Below are 27627 nucleotides of genomic sequence, written 5' to 3' on the forward strand. Positions count from 1 at the left end.
GCAGCCACGAAACATCCCCCCACTGCCGTCACCATGGACACTCATTTACTAGCCTTGTTCCAGAGACTCATAAACCACTTATAATTTCACTCCAGCTGGACTGCCCAGGTAAGAATTCTGGTTTTCTGGTGTGCAACGTTGACACCCCAGTAGGATCACACCAGACTGGATGGGATATAACGCAGAAGCCAACCCATCTCGACTAACACAAACTTTAACGCAGAGCCCTAAATTTGTTTCCTTGGGAAGTGACGGTCCTGGTAGCCTGGAAATGTGGGTACAAGCCTCCATTTTTTTCTGAGGCCAATCCTCTGCAAGCAGACAGAGAGGCCAGATTACTTTGTGGTTTTGTTTTTTGGGGGGGCTGGGGAATTTTGAGACCACATCCGGTTCTGTGTCCAGGGGTCACTGCTGCAGGCATCAAGGTGAAACTGGGCTCAGCTGTGTGCGAAGCATGAGCCTTACCCCATCCTGTCCCTCCATGAGTCTGAGTACCTCATTACCTGCATAGGCGGAGACAGCATATGTTCTTTAGACAGCATATGTTCTCTAGACAGCATGAAAACGAGATCGAGTCGCATGTACACTCTGCAAGGGGACAGAGAGGGTGGTCAGGGCCCATCCACACGGGGACCCCAACAGCAAGAGGCCCCAGGTTCCCCAACAGCAAAGACCCAGAGATGAAGGACGAGTGACAGCATGGCAGGGAGGGCTCGTTCCATCCCTGGAATCCCGTAGGGTCACCTGAGCACCACCAGTTGTGACCCTGGAGTGCAGAGCCAGGAATAACCTCTGAGCATTGCTGAGTGTGCCCCTCCCCCGAAAAAACAAGAACCAGGGAGAGAGAAGCAGGGTGAGGCCCCAGCGCCATCTCAGCCCAGAAGGTGGCTCTCTCATTCTACTGGGGCTTCTGCAGATTTTAAGGACCAGGCCACTTCCCTGGCCATGCATGAAAGGTCCACACAGAAGGTCCAGAGTTCTCGGAACTAGTCCAGCTTCATGAAGAGCCATAGGTTTCTTTGTCCCCATTCCCAGCCTCCAGGGCATCCTGTTAAATACACAGTATGTTCTCCATATGGCCATAGTCCTGCTGCTGCTACTCAGTCAAACCCAGCAAATTCACAGCCCTCAGAGACCGGGGACCAATGGCAGAAGAATTTGTGGGGAAATAATGTGACAGAAAAGTGGTGGAGCTTGGCCTGGGGGCTACTTCTGGACATTCTCAGGGACCATCTGGGCCTCTTTGGTGCCCTGTCTCCCCCCGGGGCACAGAGGGAATTCTAGACTAGCCACTGGACACTAGAGAGGATTCACTGGCCTTGCACGTGACTGACCCCGGGCCAATCTGGGCACTGTGTAGGGTCCCTGAGCATAGCCAGGGGTTACTCCTAAGCACAGGACCAGGAATAGCCACTGAGCACTGCTGGGTGTGTCTCAAGGACAGAGAGAAGAAAGAACAGGTGTACGGCCAGGGAGCAGCTGAGTGCCCAGAGCAGGGACTCAAATGGTACGGAGAGTCCTCTAGGGAACATGCCTGACCCCCAGTCTGAGGCCCCAAGAGGAATGCCTGGACAGTAATCCTGGGCTGTGGGGTGCAAGGTCAGGGGGGCCCTGGATAATCTGAATGTGGGGTCTATCTCTGGGGTTTGTGGGTGCTGTGGGCTCCAGGTTATCTAGAGAAAAAGAGTAAATGAGAGTGATAGGCTGGAGTTAGGGGTGACAGGAGGGAAGGGGGGTGCTTCCCAGCTCATTCCCTGGCCCAGTGAAGAGGTGACAGAGGTCTTCCTTTCTCCCCCACAACCTCCCATCACCTCTCCAGCAAACTTGACCAAGGAATGCTCTAGAAGTCTGGTTCTGCATTAGTCAAGACTGGTGATGTGGAGAGGAGAGAATGCTAGAATTAAGTGCCCAGGGACTGGAGCCATAGCACAGAAGGGAGGGCACTTGCCTTGTAAGCAGCCTGCCCAGATTTGATCTCTGGCATTCCATAGGGTCCCTAGGCAACACCAGGAGTAATTCCTGAGTGCAAAGTCAGTAGTCACCCCTGAGCACCACCAGGTATGGCTTCAAAATAAATGAAAGAAGGTTAAGAAAAATAAAATCAGGTGCCCAATCATTCTAGTGGACGAAATGGCTGGAATCTGCATTTATCCATTTTAGGGGCGCTGGGAGCACACCCGACAGTGTTTGGGGGACCCGAGGTGGTACTAGGGATGGAACTGGGGTGGTGGCTGCATGTAGCAAGCGCCTGAAGCCCCGAACTATCTCTCTGGGCCTGAGTCTGTCCTCATCCTCCTGGCCTTGGTTTTCCTCGCTGCAGTCCTGAGCTGACCTGGACCGTCCTGCTGTTTCCTGTTCTTCCAAGATCTTCAGCCGGAGCTGACAAAGGTATTTTTCTCTCTGCCTTTCCCAAGCCCAGGAAGGTCCATGTTTGGGTTTGAGTTTGGGGGAGGAGGGTTGGTCCGGTTTCCTTCGACTTTCCTGAACTGGTCGCGAGGAAGAGGACAGCCCTTTGCCCTATGGACAGAAGGTGTCACTCAATCCACTCACCCATTTTGCAGGTGGTGTGCCTGAGGCTGGAAGGGAGCAGAGCATGACTGCACTGGGGAGGAGGGTCAAAGGTGGGAGTAGAAACTATGGTGCCCACGGTGTTCCCTGTGGCCACCACATTCACTTACCACAAGTTATTGGACAGCATTTTTCTTCGTCGTACCCTATCCTGCAGGGCAGATTGAATCTTGTTATTCTGGAGGTCTGAGAACCCTAAAGCTCGAACTTTCTGTGCTCTGGCACCCGCTCAGTCCCACCAGCCACTCTCCATCAATGTTCCCAAGCCCACTTAATCCCCCTGGGGCCAAATTCCATGACTCTGCTGTCTGGTGGCCCCATCCCACCTCACAGCAGGACCGCCCACCCCACCCCAATTTCCAGCTTTACCTTATGATGCCGCAGAGGTGCAACAAGCCCACAGTGGCGGGAATGGCGGCCACGACCCCCACGGTGATGCCAGCGATGGCTCCTGCAGACAGGGCCGGGGAGGGACCTGGGCAGAGACGGAGCAGCACAAACCCCATTGGGCACCCCTCATCCCTGCCCGCCCATTCCCCAGTGTCCCCGAGCCCCCTCTCCACTCTGTGGCTTTGTCTCCTTTGCCCTCATTATCTAGGCCTGGAGGCAGCTGTCGGAGGAACTGCAGGAGACTCCACAGGCCTGAGAGATCAGACAGAGGTCCAGGTGCTGGTCCCATCCAGGTAATGCCTTTGTTCCCCGCACCTCCAGGATCTCCAGGAGTGACCGCGGCACAGCCAGGTGTCACCCCAAATCTCTCCCCTGAAAATGTCTGATTTCAACTTTCTAGAGTCAAAAGCCTCAATTCACATCCCAGCTCCTGGTCATGCTCACATTTATGTAAGGTTCAGTAGCACCAGCAAAGGTAAATTGTTTATTATTATTATTATTATTGTTATTATTATTATTATTATTATTACTATATACTGGGGCCACACATGGCAATGATCAGGACTTACTCCTGGCTTTGCACTCAGGGATCACTCCTGTCAGGAATGGGTAGTGCAATAAGAATGCCGGGGATTGAACCCAGGTGGACCACCGGGGAGGAAAGTGCCTTCCCCTGTGTCATGGCTCTGGTCCCAAAGGTAAAGTCTGTAGATCCAACGAGTGCACAGTGAGGTGCAGTGACATGTCCAAAGTCACACAGCACCTGGATGGGAACCCTTTTAATGAGCTGCCCTATCTTGTCTGGGCAGAAATGCAGGAAGTGGCTGTCCGTCCCAGCTGCCTACTAATATCATCCCTGACATCCCCCCTAGCGGCCCCAACCACTCAACTTGTTGCGCTTCTCAGTCACTCTGAGAGACAGCCTCACCCAGCTCACAGCAGGAAGGGAAACTGAGGCTGGAGAGCTCAGCCAAGCCCACAGCCAGGAAGGAGGGGTTTGAGGGTCTGAGCACCGAAGGCAAGGGGCTTCGGGAGCCAGGAGAAGGGGGAAGACACAGGCCTTGGGTGTGGCTGACCCTGAGTCCAATCCCCAGGACAGCAAATTCCTGGCCACAGAGCCAGTAGTAGTCCCAGAGTACTGCCAGGGGTGGCGCCAAAACAAAGCAAAACAACAAAAAAGATATTGAAAGGGATCAGAGCAATAGGATGGGAGGGAGGGGAGGGCAGAAGGCCTTTGCCTTGCCCATGGTGGCTGACCTGGTTTCAGTCCCCAACCATATGGACCCTGAGCATGGCCAGGAGTAAGCCTGAGCACTGCCAGGTGTGGCCCCAAAGCAAAAACAAACAAAAAAGGCTTAATAAGAATGATAAAGGACCAATCCTTATTTAGTAAGGTCATTTATTATTGAATAATAAGATAAAGGTTAAGGCACTGGCCATGCCCAGGGTTGACCCCGGTTTGGGCCTCAGCACTACAAAAGGGCACCCTGAGTTCCACCAGGCGAGTCCCCTGAGCTGGGGGTGGCTTCCACGGAAAAAAAAAACTAATCTAAATTAATAAATGTGATACAGAATCCATCTAATAATGAAATAAATCATTAGAACTGGAAATGGGTTTTGCTGTCTGCCCATGTGAGCCACTCCTGACCGCAGCTCTGCTGTGATTCCTTAGGAGGCTCCACCCCACCACGGGGTGCAGGGGTAGGGGTAAGGGTTGGGGGACTCACCCCCCAGTCTGAGCACCACCGAGTTGGAGCTGCTCTTGCCGGTCTGAGGGTTCGTGGCTGTGCATGTGTGCACCCCATCATCCTCCCAAGTCAAGGCCTCGAAGACGAGCTGGTTGGTGGCGTATGTCCGGTTCCTGGAGGTCCAGTGGTACTGAGGGCTGGGGTGGGCGTCTGTCTGGCAGTTCAAGGTCAGGTTGGAGCCCAGGGCGGCCTCAAGGACGGGTCTGGGCATGTCCTGTGTGCTGCTGCTGATGTTCACCTGGTCGGGGCCGTCTGTGTGCAGGGCAGGCACAGGTGGTGGCATGGGGGGTCAGTTCAGAGCTCCCCAGCACGCCCTTCAGAGTGGACTTGTCTTCCTTTTCCTTTTCTTCTATTTTTTGTTTTGTTTTGTTTGGGGGCCACACCCGGTGGTGCTCAGGCCTTCCTCCTGGCTCTACACTCAGGAGTCACTCTGGTGATGTTTGGGTAACCCCATGGAATGCTGGGTCGAACCCAGGTCCACCACATGCCAGGCAACTGGACTGAGCCATTGGACTCCCACTGTGGCCGCAGACTTGCTTTCCTGGCTCCTGCCCTCCCCCACCCCTACATATCCACTTCATTCCCCCTAATTAAACCCCTGCTGGCCTTCATCCACTATGCCCCATGGTTGGGGGCGCTAAGTCACAGCCACTGCAAGCGTGCAGGTGGATACCAACACCCTGCACTCCCCACTCCCAACTTTTCTACCCGCACAGAAGACTCAGATTGGTCATGGTGTCCACTCTCCTCTGGCCAGTGCTTCTTGGGCCTCTCCCCACTTGCCCCCTGCCATGGCCCATAGGGCCCTGAGTCATGTCCCCCCCAACCTTATCTCCTGGCCTCTTTTGTCAACTCCCCCCAATGCATCTTAACCACCTTTGCACCCTCTAACACCCTCCCTGATGTGTTGACCCCCCTGAGTTCCTCCTACCCAGGGCACAAAGACCTTTCCCCTGGCCACACCAGCTAAGAATCCCCCAACCTCCCCAGTCCCACTTCAGGTTGAGGGTCCTCCTGACCCTTATCCCCACCCACCCTAAGTTCTTCCCCTCTTTCCTACTGGGTGATCTAAGCGCCATGGAGGGCAGGCCCAGGCCCTGTCCAGTGCCCACAGGACCTGGCACAGAGGGGCACCCCTATTCCTCTCCCGGCTCCCAAATGGATAGGGGCCGGGAAGCGGACACTCACAGTAGATGTCCAGGTGGACAGGGTCGCTGCGGGCTTCGCTGGTACTGTCCCACACCAGGCACTGGTAGGGCCCCGTGTCCGAGCGCCGGAGACGGTAGATGGCCAGGGTGCGGTTGTCAGTGGACAGCACCAGGCGCTCGTTGGGCTGCAGAGGTTGGCCCCCAAGTAGCCAGTGGACACTCAGGTCCGTGTGGTTCGTCCTGCAGGTCAGGTTCACGGGTGGGCCAGTGTCACTCTCCACCAGGAAGTCGCTGGACACCAGGATGGACGGTGGGGTCAGGTGGTCTGCAAACACGGAACTTCAGGCTGGGGCTCAGGGGAACTCCTCACCCCCCATCCCGTTTTCTGCCTTGACCTCTGGGTTGGGGAGGAGCAAACTCACCTGGCACCTGGATTTCCAGGGTGTCCATGTGGGTCAGCTGAGTGACAAGGTTGCTGACCACGCATCTGTAGGTGCCACTGTGTTTCCCGGTGATGTGGGGGATGGAGAATCTGAAGGTGGTAATCGGTTGTTCGACGTTATAGGGGACAGTCCAAGTGAAATTTGGGGGCGGGTAGGACTGAATGTTCACGGAGAAGGTCACATGGGAGCCCCTGGGCACCTCCTCCATCTTCCAGTTGGCGTTCTCAATGTCCAGCGTGATTGTAAAAGGGTCGGGGCCATCTAGGAGACAAGAAGCGGTCAGCTGAGACTGGAATGCCAGCCCAACCCTGGGCTTTTGCCATTGATCCCTGAGGTGATGGCTGTGCCGGGGATCCATGACCCAGGGCCCAGAGGAGTGCTGAGGTGGGGTGAGAGGGTGCTAGCATCAGCCCTGAGGGACGCACAGGGTGGGGACGACAGAGCTTCATGGGATTAGCTGCAACATGGGCATATCTGGAGGGAAATCAGCAGAAGGAGAGGCTCAGGGTGATCTCTCATGGTGGGTAGAACCCCCCGGGAAAGATCAGATGTCCGATGGCAAGAGGCCAAAGAGCAGGAGAACATGCCTTCAGCGGGAAGTTTGGTGCTGGCAGGGGTTTGGGAAAAATTAGGGGCAGGAGGACAATGGGGGAGGGGAAAAGTGCCTGCTTCAGAGTCAGGCTAGGGAAGTGGGAGGGAAACTGGGCGCATTGGTGGAAGGCAGTGGGCGCTGGGGAAGGGATTGGCATTGGAACAATAGAGGCTGGACACTTAATTACATGTTTTTTTTTTCTTTTGGGGTCACACCTGGCTATGCACAGGGATTACTCCTGGCTCTGCACTCAGGATCATCCCTGGCAGTACTCAGGGGACCATATGGGATACTGGTAACTAAACCTGGGTCAGCCGCGTGCAAGGCAAATACCCTACCTGCTGAGCTATTGCTCCAGCCCCTACAAGTATGTTCTGTAACTGGTGACTTACAAAAAGTAAAGAACAATTAAAAGAAAAAGAAAAAAAAGACACAGCCTTGGGTCCAGTAAAGGGTGCTTGCCTTGCACACAACCAATCTGGGTTCTATCCCTGGCAGCCCACAGGGTCGCTTGAGCCACCAGAAGTGATTCCTGAGCTCAGAGACAGGATTAAGCCCTGAGTACTGCCAGGTCTCTCTCTCTCTCTCTCTCTCTCTCACACACACACACACACACACACACACACACACACACACACGCAGCCCAGGGTTGGATATGGGCTGTGGGCTGTCAGGTGCTGGCCTTGTCTGTTCCCATGTTATCACCTGCACCTAGTTCAACCCCCAGCAACCTTTGGTCCCCTAAGCACCTCCAAGTGTAACCTCTGAGCACCACTAGGTGGGGTCCCCCCAAATCCCACAAACAAAGCCTGCCCACCACACCTCTTTCCCAACCCAGGCAGGATTTTGCATTCAGCAGGCAAAGGTTAAAGGAGTCCTGTTTGGGAGGTGGTAAGTGGGAGATTTCCAGGTGCCATTCAAATGGGGTCGAGAGAGGTGCAGGACTGGGGCTCCCGGACACAGTCTGACAGCTTCTCAAGCTGGAAGTCGGGCTGGAATGACCCAGGACATGGAGGCCAGCGGAGGGCAGAGGCCAGATAGGGACTCACAGTTGACCACAATGTTCTGGATGTTGCTCTTTAGGGAATGACTCGCGTTTTGGATTTCACACTGGTAAGTCCCGAAGTCTGTCCGCTGCACGGTGGTGAAGGTGAGGTTCCTGTCATCGTCCGACAAACTCATGTGCGCATCCAGCACAAGGGGGTGGTTCTGGAAGAACCAGTGGATGGTGACCGCGGTCTCCTGGGTCTCACACAGCAGAGTCAGGGAGTCTTTGTGCTCCGTGACCGTGGTCGAGCTGGCCGTGAGTGTTGCATTGGTCAGAAGCACTGGGTGGGGGTGGGGGGAGACAGAGGAGACGATGTAGACATAGCAGCACAGCCCTGGAGGGCCCTGGAGAGGCGGGGGTGGATGAGAGCCACCCAGAGCTCATTCCCGGGGCCACCCCTCTGGCAGCCCCTCTCTAAGCCCCACTCATGGGATGCATCCCGGAATTCAGAGGGTCAGGGATGAGTGTTAGCTGCAGGGGCCGGAGAGATGGTCCCAAGGGGAAGGTGCTTGATGTGCCCATGGGCATCCCAGGTACCACACAATGTCCCCTTAGCCTAATCCTGAGCACTGCCAGCCCTCTGCTCCCCATAAAAAAAAATTAACTGCAAAGAGACTGGAGCTGGTATTATGGATGCTGGCTGTGTACCCCACCTCCTTCTCAGTCACCGCCCACCCATGGCCATGAAGCCCCCTGGACCCCAGGAGAACACATGGGTCCACATTGGGTGACCACACTGGGTCCATTTGCCATACCCTGTGGATTTCTGGGTACTTGAGGCATTGAGGATACAGATCTGAACGAGTCGTATCTTTCTGAGCCTGCTTCCTCACGAATCTGGGGTGTCTGGAGGTGGGGGGATCCCAAAGTCCAAGCATTCTCCTCCAAACTTTGGGTGACAGTGATGGTGAATGCGTCGGCTTCTGGAGTGTCCTGGGCAGCAGTGGGCAGACCACGGGCAGAAAGAAGGGAGGCTGTTTGGGAAAGAAGCGACAGTTGGGGTTCAGAGGGGTGGGTGTACTGAAGGGGGTTTGAGTTATGAATATGGTTTTTGACCCTGCCAGGCCTGACTCTGAGCCTCGGTTTGCCCAGGTATCATGTGACCATAATGTTACCTGCAGACTAGGGTTTTTGGGAAGAGTCATGGGTATGCACACCTGGCTCTCCCCACTCTCTGGCATGGCCACCCAAGCCCCCAGGGGGGCCAACACTCTTAGAGAGGCAATGTCTCTTGGCAAATCCTGGGCGGAGGCTTCTAGAACCGAGCCCACAGGAAAGCTATTTGTCTCTCAGCAACATGTTTTGTCTTGGGGTCATATCAGGCAATGCTCAGAGCTTAAGAATCACTCCTGGAGGTGCTTGGGGGATCCTATGGGATTGTGGGGATCAAACACAGGTAGGCTACGTGCAGGGCAAATGTCCTCCCTGCTGGATATGGCGCCAGGTTTCTTCATTTCTCCTGGGAGAAGCTGATCTTTGGCCCTTTGGACACTTCCTCACTCAAGATGCAGCCCTTGCCTCAGATTTGACCTCTTGGCACAGTTCTTGAAGCCACAAGGGTGTGTGGCCATGGATGACCCATATCCATGGGCACTGAGCTCCATGCCCCCACGCATCCTGTAAGACCAGAGAACTGGGTGGGGCCCAGGCCCCCCCATTTCCCACCCACCCATACCGACTCCCCAGGCACCACCCCTGCTTCTGAGTCAGTTTTTGCAGGCTGGAGCTGGGCTGTCTGGGAGCAAACATGGACTTGGTGCCTTCCTGGGCGCCATCGTCAAGTGTCGGGGTGAGCCTCGAGAATCGAGGATGCAGCTCATCAGGCTATTCGTAGGACCCCTAAGGCCTTCAGAGCCCACCAGGGTGTGGTCATTGGGATGATGACCAGATCTCTGTCTTCCAGGCTGAGTAGAACTGAGGCTTTGAGCCCAAGGCTGCCTTCAAGGCGAGGTTTGAACCCTGACTTCACCATTCTTTTGGGCAAGGGGGGACGTCTGTCTGAGGCTCAGTTTCCCCATTTGTAAAAATGGAGGAAGTCACAGTTCTTGCCTCACAGAGCTGTCATAAGACGAAATGAAAGTGTCCAATTCAAACAGCTTAATCAGTGGCTGAATAAATAACAGTACTCCTACATAAAAAAAAGACTAAATGAAGAATGGCCAGAGAAATAAAACAGCAGGGAGGGCCTTGTCTTGTATGCAGCTGACCCAGGTTTGATCCAGGGTATTTAATAGGGTCCCCCAAGTAATTCCTGAGTGCAGAGTCAGGAGGAGCCCCTGAGCATTGCCATGTGAAAACCTCCCATCCCCCCCAAATAAAAAAATAGATGAAGGGACTGATCCAGGTTCAATCCCCAGGATACCATAGGGACCCCAAGCACCTTTAGGAATGAGTTTGAACAGAGAGGCAGGAGTGAGCCATGAGGACCTCTGGATGTGACCCCCGAACAAACAAAGAAACCAAAAAAAATAAATGAAGGGCCAGAAATAGTGGGAGAGTTAAGGCACTTGCCTTGCACACACCTGACCCAAGTTTGGTTCCCAGCACCTAAGGCCACCGGGAGTGACCCTTGAGCAGAGTCAGGAGTAAGCACTGAGCAGTCACCACTGTGCTTGAGATCCAAAAAGAAAAGCAAAAGAAAGAAAGAAAAAAAAGGAAGAAAGAAAGAAAGAAAGAAAGAGAGAGAGAGAGAAAGGAGTGAGGGACAGAGGAAGGCAGGAAATAAAGAATAAAAGGAGGAATGAAGGGAAGGAGAAGGAAAAGGAGGCAGGGAGGGAGTGAGCAGGGGCTTGGATGCCAGAGCACAGGCTTTGCCAATGAGATGCTTGTCTGGGCACTGTGGGGGAGTCCCCCACAGTGCTGGGCGTGATCCTGGCTTGGTTACAAGAAAAGGAACAAAGGGATGAAGGGAGTGTGCTGTCCTTGGCAGGCCAGTCTCACCCCTATACTGGTGCCCGATACCCCTGACGCACCCTCTGGTCACTTTCTCAGAGATTCTGCTCCCTTGCGCCATCTGACCTGCCAGACAAACCCAAGGACCCCCTCTCCCAGCTACATTCCTTGAACCACGGTCCCTCCCTTGCCCTCTTCCGTAGACACACATATCTATGCACTCACATCCACACTCACATGCACCCTCACTCACACACACACTCACACATGCACTCACACACATTCACGTACATACACACATGCACCCTCATTAACACACACACTCACATAAACTCACACATAGGATCACAAACACACACACACACACACTCCTACAGTCCTTCCATTGGAAGGGGGCCGGGTACTCACCCAAGAACAGGAATACCAGCCCGGAGAACTCCATGGGTAGGAGCCCTAATGTCTGGGTGCTCGGCTGTCTTCTGCCTGCTCACAGAGATGACGCGCACTGTGGTCCCCTCTCTCCTGGCATGTGGCGAGAGTCCAGGCCAGGGCACAGAGGCTCCACACTGCAAGGAGGTGGAGGGACTCTGACCCCACTGCTGCCCTCTCCTGAGTCTCCCCTTCCTTCTCTGCTACGCCCTAAGCAGGAACCTCGAAGGGGCTTCCCGGACAGGAGGAAAAGAGCAAGCACCTGCCCTTTGGCCCTGGGTACTCTGGAAGGTTCTGCCTGTGTGACCTGGTCCAGGGAGAGATGAGAGAGAGGCTCAGGAATGATGGGGCTGCAGGAATCCGATTCTGCTGGCTAGGGTGAGAGCAGCAAGAACAGGAATGGAGGGTCCTCCTTGAGTTGATTCCAATTTTTGTTTAATTAATTTATTTAATTTTTGTCTCTTGGGCCACACCCAGCGATGCTCAGGGGTTATTCCTGACTCTGTGCTCAGGGATCACTCCTAGCAGTGCTCAGTGAACCTTACATTGTGGCAGGGATTTGAGCCAGGGTAGGTCACATGCAAAACAAACGCTGGAACCGCTGTTCGATGGCTCCCACGCCCACAGCAGCGTTTAAGGGAGGCATGAACACTGCCCCATTTGACAGGGAGTGAACTGAGCAGATCAGAGTGGTTGAGTGACTTAACTCAGGTCACAGAGCTGACTGAGGTAAAACACAGAATTACCTGAGGGGCCAGGGCTGGTCCAGTGGCCTTGTGGTCCCGAATGTGTGAATTGATCTCTGGAGCTGCCCACATGCACAGAGCATCGTCCCCAAACTTCTGCAGTTTTGGGCTCCCCAACCCGTGGGAAATGACAGAGTGCAGAGCCTCAGTTCTCATCTCAGTGTGTGAGCACTGCAGCTGGAGTTCTCAACTGGGGCCATAAGCTCCACAGTGTAAAAGGCACCAGGACCAAGAAATAGCACAGCAGGGAGGGCGCTTGCCTCACCTGCAGCCAACACAACCAACCCAGGTTTCACCCTGGCACCGCAGAGGGTCCCCTGAGTCCCAGCGGGAGAGACCCCAGAGCACAGAGTCAGGAGTCAGCCCTGAGCACCACTTAAGTCACACACACACACACACACACACACACACAAATCACCATACTTGGAAACATCTGTGGCCCAGTGGGCGGCATCACAGTCAAGAATAGTGCACACCCTGACATGGTGACCCCAACGAAGAGAAATCAGGGCTGGATCAACAGGACAGCGGGGAGGGTATTTGCCTTGCATGCACTGACCCGGGTTCGATCCCTAGTACCTCTACGGTTCCCAAGCCTGCTAGGAGTAATCCCTGAGCACAAGCAGGAGTCAGGCTTGAGCACCATGGTGTGCCCTCCCTGCCCCCAATCCAGAAAAAGTGATCATTGCAGGGGCACATCATCTCTCAGCAGAGAAAAACTCCCTCCCGGCATCTCTCGAGACAAGAGGTGAGTGTCTGTTAGGTGTGCACGTTCCCGGGAGTGCAAGTTGGGGTTGGGGGACCAGAACCCTGAGAAGTGCCTCCCTGCCCTGCTCTGTGAGCCCCTCCCTGTGAGCAGGGTCCAGGGGACCAGCTGGGTGCTGAAGTGTCCCCACAAATGTCCCTGGAGACAGTGAGAACCCTAGGCATACCCCAGGCCTCTGTACCCCACATGAAGCTGTGCCCATGGCCTGGCTGCTGGCCAGGGAGACTGGACCGGTTTATAGCTGTCCTTATTGCCCCATCCTTGGCCAGTTCCCGGTAGAGGACGGATGCCCTTTTCTCCTCCAAGTCATCACTGGAGATTATATGGAAAAGTGATACCGGGGAGGGTCAGAGCAGAGTACTGTGGGTAGAGCATTAACTTTATACACGGGCGACCCGGGTTCAATCTCTGGTGTCCCGTATGGTCCCTCAAGCATAGCTAGGAGTAATTTTTGAGTAAAGATACAGGAATAACCCTTAAGCATCACTGGGTGTTACTCAAAAAGCAAAAATATAAAAAAAATTAAAATTAAAAAGTAATACCCAGGTTAAATGGGGAAACTGAGGTAGAGGGGAGCAGGCTTCCCAGCTGCTGGAGTCTGGAGCACAGGGAGGAAGTCGGCTCCTCCAAATCCCTACTCACACCCTCCTGCTCCAGCTGGAGCTTGTGGGTGCTTTGGCGCCCCCATCCCCACCTTCCTCTGTCTGCGACTCTGTCACCCACTCATCTCCCCTGACAGCTGTGCTGGTGCCGCTGCCTGGCGGGGAGACCCCAGACTAAGGACGGCACCTAGCATACTCAGATGCCTCCTGTGTCTGTCATTCACACATGGGTGGGATCTGGGCAGGATTTTGAAGGTGTCTTCCTGTGTCTTTCGATAAAGTATCTTACTAAATTAATGGGCTGGAGCGATAGCACAGCGGTTGGGCAATCGCCTTTCACGCGGCCGACCCGTGTTCGATTCCTCCACTCCTCTCAGAGAGCCCGGCAAGCTACCAAGAGTATGGAGCCTGCATGGCAGAGCCTGGCAAGCTACCCGTGCATATTGGATATGCCAAAAACAGTAACAATAAGTCTCTCAATGAGAGACATTACTGGTGCCCGCTCGAACAAATCGATGAGCAACGGGATGACAGTGACAGTGACTAAATTAATATGCTGGACATTGTGGGACATCTATTATGAATAAGTGTTAATCTTTGTGTTTTATCTGCAAACTGTATTGCTAATGTGAAGAGAGGCTCTGATGTATAGGAATATCATGGTTCATGACAATTAATAGTACAGGGGTTAAGGCGCTTGCTTGGCATGTGCTGATCCAGGTCTGATCCTGCACCCCTAAGCACAGAGTGAACTTGAGCAGAGAGACTGGAGGAACCCCAGAAAAACTGCTGGGTGTGGTCCATAACTAAGAAAAATTAAAAATTAAAAGATCAGAAGTAGCAGTTCTAGAATTGGATTTTTGGACTCAGTCCGAACTCTGCCCTATTGATCTAGATAAGTTATGTAATATTTTGGGGTTTCCAGTTCATTATCTAGAAAATGAAAAGAACAGTGTAATCTCTGAAGAATTGCTTTAAGGGTGGAATGAGATATATGGATATACATATCTATGACCTTAGAACAGTGCCTAGTAAGAATGTTACATAAATATTGCTTTCTACTTTCCAAACTACCTGTGATGTTAATTAAAGAAAAACTCATTTTCTTGGGTCTTGCTCTCTTTTTACTTTTATTATATGTGAGCATTATAATAGAGCATTTATTATATGAGAGCATATACTACTTAATGGTCAGGAGTGATAGTACAGCAGATAGGGCACTTTCCTTTCATGGGGCCAACTCACGTTCAATCCCAAGCATCCCATATTGTCCCTCAAACCCTGCCAGGTATAATTCCTGAGTGTAGAGCCAGGGGTTACCCCTGAGCATCGCTGGGTGGGGCCCCAAAATAATATATTTATATACATGTGTTTGTGTGTGTATAATATATCACTTGAAACTGACTAGAGGCTAGTGAGATGATATAGCAGGTAAGGCACTTGCCTTGCATGCAGCTGACTCAGATCAATTCCAGACACCACATGTGGTTTCCCAGCCTGACCAGGAGTGATCCCTGATGAAGAGGCAGGAGTAAGCCTGGAGCACTACCAGGTGTACCCCTTAAATTAAAAACAAAATTTAAAAAAAAAATAAAATTGGTGGGCTGAAGAGATGTTTTCAGGGCACAAATGGATCCTTTACATGTGGGATCCCCTGGGTAAATCCCCACTGGTGTAAAATCAATGAAAAAAAAAACTTGGGCTTGGTCTTTCGCCTGGTCTTTCCTTGTCTCTCTCCCACAGGAGAGCAGTGTTTGCTTTCAGGAGTGCCTGAGGGCAGGAAATCCAGAATCCTGACTCCTGATCACAGAAATCTTTCTAGAAAAAGCAAGCCAGAGATTTTTCACAAACCCATGGGCTCTAAATGCAGGGAGACAGAGGTGTGGGGCGTGAATGAGAAGACACTCAGTGTGTGTGTGGGGGGGTGGGGTGGAAATAGATGTTCCTGTGCCTTTGGTTCTCGCTCTGCTTCTTCATTGGGTGTGTCCATTCCTGGGGTCTGCAGGGAGAGAACCTCTGTGGGCCTGAGTGGTGCAAATGCTGCATATTCCCAAGAAAGGCCGATTGTCATCCCTCCAGAGCCCCTAGGGACCGAGTTGTATGAGCTGTGTGAGATGTTGTGTTATGATGCCGCTGATATACCAAGATTGGCACACCACATTTGATGGAGTGTAAGGAGGAGTCAACCAATCTTGATAAAAAAAATATATATATATATATGTACACACATGTATTAATACACAAGACTCAAAACACTAACAACATGTTAATGGTCTCTAATACAGGGGCTTAATGGTTTTGAGATGAGATACAAGAATTTTCACACACTTTCTCTCAGGAAACCTTTTCAGATCATTTTTAGTCAATTATTCATAACAAGCAGTACAAAATAAATTATTCAGCATCTGCCTTTGGGCAGGCTTGGGTGGTGGTAGTGGGAAAACTCAAAATAATGGTGGTGGGAAGATGTAATAGTGATAGGATTGATGTTGATATAATGAATGTAATCAGAACAACTCTTTGATAATAAAATTTATATATGTGTGTATATATATGTATATATGAGTTACTGTGTCTGCAGGTCTCAGACCCAGAATAGTTTTTTTTTTTTAATTTTAAAAATTTTATTGAATCACCGTGAGATAGTTGCAAGCTTTCATGTTTGGGTTACAATCTCACAATGATCAAACACCCATCCCTCCACCAGTGCACATTCCCCACCACCAATATCCCAGGTAACCCTTTCCCACCCTCCCCCTGCCTCCATGGCAGACAATATTCCCCATACTCTCTCTCTACTTTTGGGTATTATAGTTTGCAACATAGAAACTGAGAGGTCATCATGTTTGGTCGATTATCTACTTTTGGCATGCATCTACCATCCCAACTGGTTCCTCCAACTATCATTTTCTTTTTTTTTTTTTATTTATTTTATTGAATCACCATGTGGAAAGTTACAAAGTTCTAAGGCTTATGTCTAAGTTATACAATGCTCAAACACCCGTTCCTTCACCAGTGCCCATATTCCACAACCAATAAAAACAAAAACAAAACAAACAAACAAAAAAAACCAGTATACATCCCACCCCTTATCCCCCAACCCCCCCCTGCGTGACTGATAATTTCACTTCCTTTTCTCTTTACCTTGATTACATTCCAGATTTCAACCCCAAACTCACTATTGTTGTTGGAGTTTCAACACAGACTCACTATTTTTGTTGGAATTTATCCCCCAAGAATACAGCTCTATTGACAAGGAAATATTTGATAATATTTTCCACTGATGAGAATGAAGAGATAAAAAGTCACGCGGCTGCGGTAGCAGCCACGCGGTTTACAATTTCTGTATTATAGTAATTAAGTCCAGGGAGATTTAAGTTGGAAAATGAATCATTTACCTTCCTGGAACAGCATGGAGCAAAAGCTTAGTTCACAGTCTGCATACATGGTTGTAAGCACTCGCTGGAACCCCAAGTCATAAAGCTGTCTCTGGTTCCTGCTCGTTCCACATCCACGTGGCTGTGCAAAGGCATGGCCACCTGGGTCGAATCTCGGCCGGAGCCTGAGCTCCGGCCCTGGCCTGAGACTGCCCAGGTGTCCTGCGGCTGTTTCAAGTTCAAAGCACATTTTTTTTTTCCACGCCACAAAGTTCATACCTGCTCAAAGGACCCACAAAATGTCGGACACTACGCCTTCTCCAGGAGGGGAGAGAGACCAAGAAAGAAGGATATTTCCTCCGTTAGCCGGCGTGGGGCAAAAGCTTAGTTCACAGTCTGCATACATGGTTGCAATTACTCGCTGGAACCCCAAGTCATAAAGCTGGCTCTGGTTCCTGCTCGTTCCACATCCACGCGGCTGTGCCCAACTATCATTTTCTTAGTGATCCCTTCTCTATTTCATATGCCTTCTCCCCTCCGCTTATGAAGCAGTCTTTCAGCTATGGGGCAATCCCTCTGGCCCTCATATCTACTGTCCTTGGGTGTCAGCCTCATGTAATGTTATTTTATACTCCACAAATGAGTGTAGTCCCTCTATGTCTGTCCCTCTCTTTCTGACTCATTTCACTTAACATGATACTCTCCATGTTTATCCATTTATAAGCAAATTTCATGACTTCATGTCTCCTAACAGCTGCATAGTATTCTATTGTGTACTTGTACCAAGGTTTCTTTAACCAGTCACCTGTTTTAGGGCACTCGGATTGTTTCCAGATTTTGGCTATCGTGAACAGTGCTGCAATGAATATATAGGTACAGAAGTCATTTCTACTGTGGTTTTTTGCGTCCTCGGGATATATTTCCAAAAGTGGTATTCCGGGGTAATATGGAAGCTCAATTGCTAGTTTTTGAAGGACTGTCCAAATTGTTTTCCAGAAAGGCTGGACCAGTCGGCATTCCCACCAACAGTGAAGGAACATCTCTTTTTCCCCACATCCACGCTAGCACTGATTGCTTTTGTTCTTTGGAATGTGTGCCAGTCTCTGTGGTGTGAGATGATATCTCATTGTTGTTTTGATTTGCATCTCCCTGATGACTAGCAATGTGGAGCATTTTTTCATGTGCTTTTTGGCCATTTGCATTTCTTTTTTGAGGAAACTTCTGTTCATTTCTTCTCTCCATTTTTTGATGGGGTTGGGTTTTTTTTTCTTATATAATTCTACTAGCTCAGATCCAGAATTGTTGTGGACCATGTCCACATAGACGGCCATGGTCTCCCAGTTGCTGGTCCCGGAAGCCTGGCCCTCTCTTCCTAAATTGCTTCTTTTTCGCTTTTTCTTTCTTTCTTTCTTTCTTTCTTTCTTTCTTTCTTTCTTTCTTTCTTTCTTTCTTTCTTTCTTTCTTTCTTTCTTTCTTTCTTTCTTTCTTTCTTTCTTTCTTTCTTTCTTTCTTTCTTTCTTTCTTTCTTTCTTTCTTTCTTTCTTTCTTTCTTTCTTTCTTTCTTTCTTTCTTTCTTTCTTTCTTTCTCTCTCTCTCTCTTTCTTTCTTTCTTTCTTTCTCTCTTTCTTTCTCTCTCTCTCTCCCTCCCTCTCTCTCTTTCTCTCTCTCCCTCCCTCCCTCCCTCCCTCCCTCCCTCCCTCCCTCCCTCCCTCTTCTCTCTCTCTCTCTCTCTTTCTTTCTTTCTTTCTTTCTTTCTTTCTTTCTTTCTTTCTTTCTTTTCTTTCTTTCTTTCTTTCTTTCTTTCTTTCTTTCTTTCTTTCTTTCTTTCTTTCTCTCTCTCTCTCCCTCCCTCCCTCCCTCTCTCTCTCTTTCTCTCTCTCCCTCCCTCCCTCCCTCCCTCCCTCCCTCCCTCCCTCTCTCTCTCTCTCTCTCTTTCTTTCTTTCTTTCTTTCTTTCTTTCTTTCTTTCTTTCTTTCTTTCTTTCTTTCTTTCTTTCTTTCTTTCTTTCTTTCTTTCTCTTTCTTACCAACTAGTTGCCTGTTTATTTGTTTGTTAATTAAAAACAATACTGCAGGGGCCGGAGAGATAGCACAGCGGGTAGGGCGTTTGCCTTGCACGCAGGCCGACCTGGGTTCGATCCCCGGCATCCCATATGGTCCCCCAAGCACTGCCAGGAGTAATTCCTGAGTGCAAAGCCAGGAGTAACCCCTGAGCATCGCTGGGTGTGACCCAAAAAGCAAAAACAAAAAACAAAACCAAAAAACAATACTGCAGATGGAAGAGAGAGGGTTAAAAAACAAGCTGCTGGAAAACTGGGGAGCTGGGGTGGGGGAGGAGGCGCAGTCCTGCTCTGAGTCAGCTTGGAGATCTGTCACAGGTCCTGCATACCTGGGTTTTTCAGCAGGTTCCCCCGTAGGTGAGGCTCGTCCATGAACATGACTGTGTGGTTGGGTTCTGGAGGTTTTCAGCTCCAGTGTTATGCTGGGGCAGGGAGGGAAACTCAACCTGCCCTGCTCTGAGGTGCTCCGGTGACAGCCTGGCGTCGGGTCAGAACGTCATGGTGGGGAATTAGAGGAGACTAGAGAATGGATCTGATGTATGGGTGGGAAGAAGAGAAAATGGGATGAAAAGAAAAGGAATAAGAAGGAGATAAAGGGATGGAGGATACAGGAGTCAAAGAAGAAAAGGTAGTGGAATATGGCAGAAAAATATGAAGTGGATAGAGCCCTGGGTCCGCAGAGACAGACCTCCATGGTGGTTAGAGAAGAGCTGTGTCACCGAGACACTGTGCCACAGGGGCTTCTGGGACTGGGGTGTCCTGCTTCCACGCTGTCCACAAGAACCCGAGTCAGCGGCTGTAAGCTTGGGAATAAAGGAACAAGACGGGGTTGAGTTCAGTGAGCAGAAAGAAGGCAGCGGGAGATGCAGGGACAGGAACGGTGTTGCGGAGAGCAGAGGCGCAGCTGGGAGGAGAAGCATGATGGACCAGAGAGGAGAGCGAGGCGTGAATGGGGCAGAGCAAGGAGGCTTGACAGGAGATTCTCAGGATGGCTCTCCTCATGTCCTTGTGAGCCCGAGGGTGTGAGTTGCTCTCTGGAGCGGCTCACGTGCACAGAGCATTGCGCCCAAACTTCTGCATTTTGGGGCCGCCAAAGCCCTGGGCAATGACAGAGTGCAGAGCCTTGATTCTCAGTCCAGTGTGTGTGTGAGCACTGCAGCAGGAGGGCGCCTATTCTGAGCACTGGGGTTATGAGCACCACAATGTAAAAGGCACCAGGACCAAGAAATATCACAGGAGGCAGGGCACTTGCCTCACCTGCAGCCCACACACCCAACCCAGGTTTCAAAACCAGCACTGCAGAGGGTCCCCTGGGTCCCAGCAGGAGGGACCCCAGAGCACAGAGCAGGAGTCAGCCCTGAGCACCATTTGAGTGACTCCCACCCCCCACACAATCACACGCACAATCACCACCCTTGGGGAGCTCTGTGGCACAGTGTGGGGCATCAGAGTCAAGAATAGTGCACACCCTGCCATGGTGACCCCAACAAAGAAAAGGTAGGGCTGGAGCAATAGGATAGTGTGGAGGGCATTTGCCTTGCTTGCACTGATCCAGGTCGATCCCTAGTACCATATATGGTCCCCCAAGCCTGCTAGGAGTAATCCCTGATCATAAGCAGGAGTCAGTCTGAGTGCTGAGGGTGTGCCCTCCCTGCCCCACATTCTAATAAAAGTGATCATCGCCGCACTCATCTGTGGAATATAAAATAACAGAGTTGGTGACTCACACCCAAGAGTAGTAAAGATAAGGACCAGGAAGTCTGCCCCACAGCTTGGAAACTGGCCTCACATGCTGGGGGAAAAGGCAGCTCAAATAGAGAAGGGAACACCAAGTAGAGAATGTTGGGAGGACCCACTCCGGTTGGAAGATTCGAGCTGAAAGTAGACTATAGACCGAACATGAAAGCCACTCAACACCTCTACTGCAGGCTACAACATCCAAAAGGAGAGAGAACAAAAGGGAATACCCTGCCACAGAGGCAGGGTGGGTTGGAGGGGATGGGGTGGGGGTGGTGAGAGGGATACTGGCATCATTGGTGGAGGTGAATGGGCACTGGTGGAGGGATGGGTAAACGATCACTGTATGACTGAAATGCAAACACAAAAGTTCATAAGTTTGTAACTGTACCTCACAGTGATTCTCTAATAAAAATTTTTTTAAAAAGTTAAATCAGTGCAAATTTTTAGTAACAAAGTGGTTAAGCTGACAGAGCCAGCCCAGAGTATGGGCTAAAATCTACCACTGCCCAATTTGTGAATTCTGATAATCCCTGAAATTTCTTGAATATGATTTTCCTTTTTATAACCTGAAATGTTTGGATTAACTTCTCTGAAATATCCTACTTTCTGAAAGCCCTACGATTGAAAACATTTTGAACAGAATTTAGAAAGGGTGTTTTACTTCAGTAAATTTCCAGCTTCTTCTTTTAGAACTATATTTTTTCCCTTATGAGACACCAGATACATTCATGTTGTTCAAGGTTGTCACAGCATGGAAGTTCTTTCACCCAAATATTGAATTTTCATTATTCTCTTCTACGACTTGATCTCATCACCAGTGGAGGAATGAAACAATTACATTACTAATATTTTTATTGGCAGATACCCTAATATCTTTTAGTAGAGAAAACTGTTTTGTTAATCTTTGATGATAGTTTAAATTAGAAACATGTTTATAAGAGTAAATTATAAGTAAACAAGAGGCTTTCTAATTTTTTCATAATATAAGACAACAAAATTCAGCTTTTATAGATGCTTTGAAGAAATATGTGGGAGTACATTACATGCATATAGTGATATGAAAGAGTGATTTATCTATTAGAGTGATATGGCTTGTCTTAGAGAAACCTCAACATTTTATATATATGACCATATAGTATTCTTTGTGAATGGAAAAGTGCAGGTTTCAAAACAATGAAATGTCCAAAATAAAATTTGTATAAATAATTTATAAGAATTCATATAATGGCATTTTATCTATTACCATTGTGGTTTAATATATGTGGCATATTTATTTATTTATTTAATTATTTTTTTAAATTGAGTCACCGTGAGAACAGTTACAAGGCTTTTAGGATCAAGTCTCAGTCATACTATAATCAAACACCCATCCCTTCACCAGTGCACATGTTTCACCACCAAGAACCCCAGCATACCTCCCCTTCCACTCCCCCTCTGCCTGTGTGGCAGATAATTTTCACTGTACTCTCTCTTTATTTTGATTACATTTAATTTTTGACAGAAAAATCACTATCATTATTTGGAGTTTTTCCCCCAACAGTCAGACCTGTCGGAATGGCATCTATTGTCGATAGCAAAAAACATATGATGTTGCACAGTCTCGAAAATGGCCGTCCAGTTTTGGGATTCTGGTATTCAGTCCAGAGGTATTTCTGCCAGCAGCCGCTACATTCCAAGATTGGTTTGTGTACCTCTGGGATCATGGCTATTCAGGAGCAGAGTAGCTGTTCATGGGCGACCGCTCGGGGTCTTATTTGGGCAGGAGACAGGGCCAGTTCTGTCCGCCCCCTCTCCCCCCATTGCGAGATTCCCCATACATCTCATCACTGCAAGCTCCTACCTCTCTGTCCAATTGGTTCTGAACGGTGGTGGTCGCCACACTGTTGAAAAGGGGAATAGGCCGAGGGACAGAAACCCTTCCCCTCCTGGGACTGCACGGGGCCATAGCTTAATTCACAGTACAAGAGTATATCTGCCAGCAGCCACTGCATTCCAAGATTGGTTTCTGTGCCTCTGGGATAATGGATGCTCAGAGGTGAGGGAGTCGTTTCTGAGTGTTTTGTTTTTTTTTTTGTATATCAGGAAAGGTTTCGTGTGACCACTTAGGTTGCGTGATTTGGAGAAATATCCCAGTCCCACATACCGGAGCCATGTTAGTAGAAGCTCAGTGTCGCCAGGACTCCATCTGGAGAAGGCAGGGATGCTGCACCTTCTTTGTCTGGCACCCTGGTGTTGTTGGCCTGATCTGGGGTCCAGAGCATTCTCCTGCTATCAGTGCCCGCTGGCCTGGATTCTTCACTGCTGGGTCCTGTCGCAAAATGGCGCCGAGGGCGGGTTGAGGGCGTGACTTCCGGAGGCTGGGGTTTCTGGAAGCTGGGCTGGTGCCACCCCATTCCAGTGCCCCTTCCCCGCAGTTTGGCGATGTCCCAGTCCCACATACTGGAGCTGTGTTAGTAGAAGCTCAGTGTCGCCAGGGCTCCATCTAGAGAAGGCAGTTGGCTGCACCTTCTCCGTCTGGCACCCCAGTGTTGTTGGCCTGGTCTGGAGTCCGGAGCATTCTCCGGCTTGTGGTGCCCACCAGCCCGGATTCTTCACTGCTGACTGCTGTGGCAAGATTGCACCGAGGGCTATATGTGACATATTTAAAAGGTGCCTAATTGATATAAAATTAAAAAGATATACAAATCTGAAAAATAAAGGTGATCATCACAGGGGTATGTCACCACTCAGCAGAGAAAAAAACGCCTCTCGGCATCTCGCGAGACAAGAGGTGAATGTCTATTAGTGTGCAGGTTCCCAGGAGTGCAGGTTGGGGTTGGGGACAAGAACCCCGAGAAGTGCCTCCCTGCCCTGCTCTGTGAGCCCCTCCCTGTGAGCAGGGTCCAGTCCAGAGGACCAGCTGGGTACTGACTTGCCCCATCAAGTGCCCCTGGAGGTGATGAGAACCCCAGGTACACCCCAGGCCTCTGTACCCACAGGATGATGTGCCCAGGGCCTATATGCTGGCCAGAGACAGGCTGGCCCATTTACTCCGGTTTATTGCTGTACCTATCGTCCTGTCCTTGGCTAGGTCTTGACAGAGGACAGTTGCCCTTTTCTCCTCTTTGTCACCTCTGGAGATCATATGGTGAAAGTAATAGCACTGTAGCACTGTTGCACTGTCATCCCGTTGCTCATCGATTTGCTCCAGCGGGCACCAGGAACGTCTCCATTATGAGACTTGTTACTGTTTTGGGCATGGGTAGCTTGCCAGGCTCTGCCATCTGGGCGGGATACTCTCAGTAGCTTGCCAGGCTCTCCAGGAGGGATGGAGGAATCGAACTTGGGTTGGCTTCATGCAAGGCAAACACCCTACCCGCTGTGCTATTGCTCCAGTCAAGTGGGGAAACTGAGGTAGAGAAGGGTGCAGGCTTCCCAGCTGGATGGGATCTGCTGTACAAGGAAATCGGCTCCAAAATCCCTCCTCATGCCCTCCTGCTCCAGCTGGAGCTTGTGGGAGCCTTGGCAGTCCCGTCCCCATTTTCCTCCTGTCTGTGGCTCTGTCATCCACTCATCTCCCCTTAAGGCTGCACAGCTGGTGCCCCTGCCTTGTGGGGCACCGCAGGCCTAGGATGGTGCCTAGTATACATAGATGCCTCCTGTGTCCATCCCTCACACATGGGTGGGACCCTGGCAGGATTTTGAAGGTATCTTCTTGTGTCTTTCGATATCTTACTAAATTAATATGCAGAACTTTGGGGGGCATCTCTTATGAATAAGTCTATACCTTTTGTGTTTTATCTGCCAACAGTATTTCTAATGTAAGGAGAGACTCTGATGTGTAGGAATGTCATAAATCATGACAGTTAATAGTACAGGGGTTAAAGTGCTTGCCTGGCATGTGGCTGACCCGGATGTGATCCTGCACCCCTAAGCACAGTGACCCTTGAGCAGTGATGCAGGAGGCATCCCCAGAAAACTGCTGGGCATGGTCCATAACTAAGCAAAATTAAAAATTAAAAGATCAGAGCAGCAGTTCTAGGATTGGATTCTTGGACTCAGTCCCAGCTCTGCCCTTTTTATCTATGTAAATTATGTAATAATTTCTGGTTTCCAGTTCATCATCTAGAAAATAAAAATCACAGTGTGATCTCTGAAGAATTGCTTTGAGGTTGGAATGAGATATATGGATATGCATATCTATGACTTTAGAGCAGTGCCTATTAAGAATGTTACATAAATATTATGTTCTACTTTCCAAATACCTGTGATGTTAATTAAAAAAGCTCATTATCTTGGGTCTTGTTCTCTTTTTACTTTTTTTTTTACTTTCCTTTTCTTTTTTTAATTTTCTTTTATTTTTTATTTTTTTTATTAGTTTATTTTTAATTAGAGAGTCATCGTGAGGGTACAGTTACAGATCCATACATCTTTGTGCTCATGTTTCCCCCATACAAAGTTCGATAACCCACCCCTTCACCAGTGCCCATTCTCCACCACCAGTAAACCCAACATCCCTCCCCCCCTCCCCAGTCCCGTCTCCCCCCACCCCACCCTGCCACTATAGCAGGGAATTCCCTTTTGTTCTCTCTCTCTGATTAGGTGTTGTGGTTTGCAATAAAGGTGTTGAGTGGCCATTGTGTTCAGTCTCTAGTCTGTATTCGGCCCGCATCACCCTTCCCCCACATGACCTCCAACCACATTTTACTTGGTCCCTTCCCTGAGTTACCCAGAATGAGAGACCAGCCTCCAAGCCATGGAAACAATCTCCTGGTACTTATTTCTACTATTCTTGGGCGTTAGTCTTATAGTCTATTATTCTACATTCCACAGATGAGTGCAATCTTTCTATGTCTGTCTCTCTCTTTCTGACTCATTTCACTTAGCATGATACTTTCCATGTTGATCCACTTATATGCAAACGTCATGACCTCATTTTTTCTAACAGCTCTTTTTACTTTTTTTTATATGAGAGCATTATAATAGAGCTTTTTGTATATCAGAGCATAAACCACTTAATGGTCAGGAGCGATAGTACAGCAGATAGGGCACTTTCCTTACACATGGCCAACCCAGGTTCAATCCTAAGCATCCCATGTTGTCCCCTGAGCCCTGACAGGTGTAATTACCCGGTGTAATTCCTGAGTGCAGAGCCATGACTTACCCCTGAGCATTGCTGCATGTGGCCCCAAACTAATGTGTGTGTGTGTGTGTGTGTGTGTGTGTGTGTAGTATATAGCACTTGAAATTGACTAGGGGCCAGTGAGATGATATAGCAGATAAGGCACTTGCCCTGCATACAGTTGACCCAAACTCAATCCCAGACACCACATGTTGTTTCCCAGCCCTGCCAGGAGTGATCACTGAGTGCACAGCCAGGAGTAAGCCCTGAGCACCACCAGGTGCACCTCCAAAATTAAAAACAAAAGAAAAGTTGTTTAAAAATAAAATTGATGGTGTGGAGAGATGGTTTCAGGGCTAGAGTGAAACTTTTGTATGTGGAGTCAGCTGGTGCAGCTGCCTGTTGGGGGGACCCCATCCTAGAACGGTGTCTAGCATACGCAGATGCCACCTGTGTCCGTCATTCACACATGGCTGGTACCCTGACAGGAGTGCCAGGTGCATGAGGCCATTTCACTTGCCATCCTACAGAGTCCGAGGAGAAACTTGGACTCAGGAACTGGAACCTTGTCAAGGCAAATCTTCTGTTTTGGTTTGGTTTTCATTCAGTTACCCCTCTCTCCCAGCCCTAGCCCTTTTTTCAGTTTTTGTTGCAGTACTGTATTTTACAGTACTGTTAATGAGGAGCCCGAGTGATAGGAAGGTGTGTAGGGCACTCACACAACAGCTAGGACACTAGCCTCATGCACAGTTGACTTGGGCTCAGTCCTTGGCATCCCAGATGGTCCCTCAAGCACCGCCAGGAGTGATTCTTGAGTACAGAACCAGGGGTCAACCCTGAGCACAAATAATGATAGTGACCTTTTCATAAACACACTGTTTCATGACCGTTTCCTGCACACATCACTTAACGACCATTTGTGCACTCACTGTTCCAGCACCAAACCCACCGCCATGTGCCTGCTTCCCTCCACCAACTCCCCAAAGACCCCTCATCCACCCCACCCCCAACTTGTAAGCTCAGGTCTGTAGACTCATTTTCCATTTCTGTTGTCATCCAAAGCCCTTATTTTTCTTTTTGTTTTTTGGGGTCAGGGGGAAGTTTGGGGCCACACATAGCGATGCTCAGGAATGGTCCCTGTAGTGCTCAGATGGGGTGCTGGGCATGGAACCAGGGTTAGCTGTGTGCAAGGCAGGTGCCTTCCCCATACTATCTCTTCATCCCGGGGCCACCCATGATGTTCCTTCTTTTTTTTAATCACTGTGAGATAATACAGTTAGGAAGTTGTTCATGATTGGCTTTCAGTCATACAATGTTCCAAGACCCATCCCCTCACCAGTGCACATTCCCCACCACCAATGTCTCCAGGTTCCCCTACCTCACTTCCACCCCAGCCTGACTCTATGGCACACACTTTTCTTCTCTCTCCCTCTCCTCATTTTTTCCTGTTAGGCACTGTGGTTTGTGGTTTGCAACAGTTAATGAAGGATCCAGTACTTCTTTTTTAAATTGAATCACCCTGAGATATAGTTACAAAACATTCATGTTTGAGTTTCAGTCATCCAATGATCCAACACTCATTTCTCCACCAGTGCACATTCTCCACCACCAATGTCTCCAGCACTACCCTCCTCCCCTTTCCCACCCACCCCTGCCTCTGTGGCAGACAATTTGTCCCAAACTCTTTCTCTACTTTGGGGAATTATGGTTTGCCATATAGATACTGAGAGGCTATCGTGTTTGGTCCTTTATTTACTTTCAGCACGCATCACCCGTGCTGATCCTCAACGATCCCGCCAACCATTATTGATTTAGTGATCCCCTCTTATTCCAGCTGTCTTCTCTCCTAGTTCATGAGACAGGCTTACAACTATGGAGCAATATTCCTGGCCCTTGTCTCTACTGTCCTTGGGTGTCAGTTTCATATTATGCAATTTTTTTATTCCACAAATGAGTGCAGTCATTCTATGTCTGTCCC

General features: G+C 49.8%; 1 protein-coding gene across 1 annotated transcript in view; it reads right to left on the reverse strand.

Moving 5' to 3' along the window:
- Positions 1-405: 405 nt before the first annotated feature.
- LOC101557849 (carcinoembryonic antigen-related cell adhesion molecule 20-like) overlaps positions 406-27627 on the reverse strand; it is a 40535-nt gene continuing 13313 nt past the window's right edge. Inside the window, exons 2-8 of the mRNA XM_055146446.1 lie at positions 7939-8217; positions 6277-6558; positions 5895-6179; positions 4686-4958; positions 2938-3043; positions 504-588; positions 406-411 (exon numbers count right to left, since the gene is read on the reverse strand). Of these exons, the coding sequence (XP_055002421.1) occupies positions 406-411; positions 504-588; positions 2938-3043; positions 4686-4958; positions 5895-6179; positions 6277-6558; positions 7939-8217 (1316 nt within the window). The remainder of the gene's footprint in view (positions 412-503; positions 589-2937; positions 3044-4685; positions 4959-5894; positions 6180-6276; positions 6559-7938; positions 8218-27627) is intronic.

This window comes from Sorex araneus, chromosome 8 (genome assembly GCF_027595985.1).
Source record: "Sorex araneus isolate mSorAra2 chromosome 8, mSorAra2.pri, whole genome shotgun sequence".
NCBI lineage: Eukaryota > Metazoa > Chordata > Mammalia > Eulipotyphla > Soricidae > Sorex > Sorex araneus.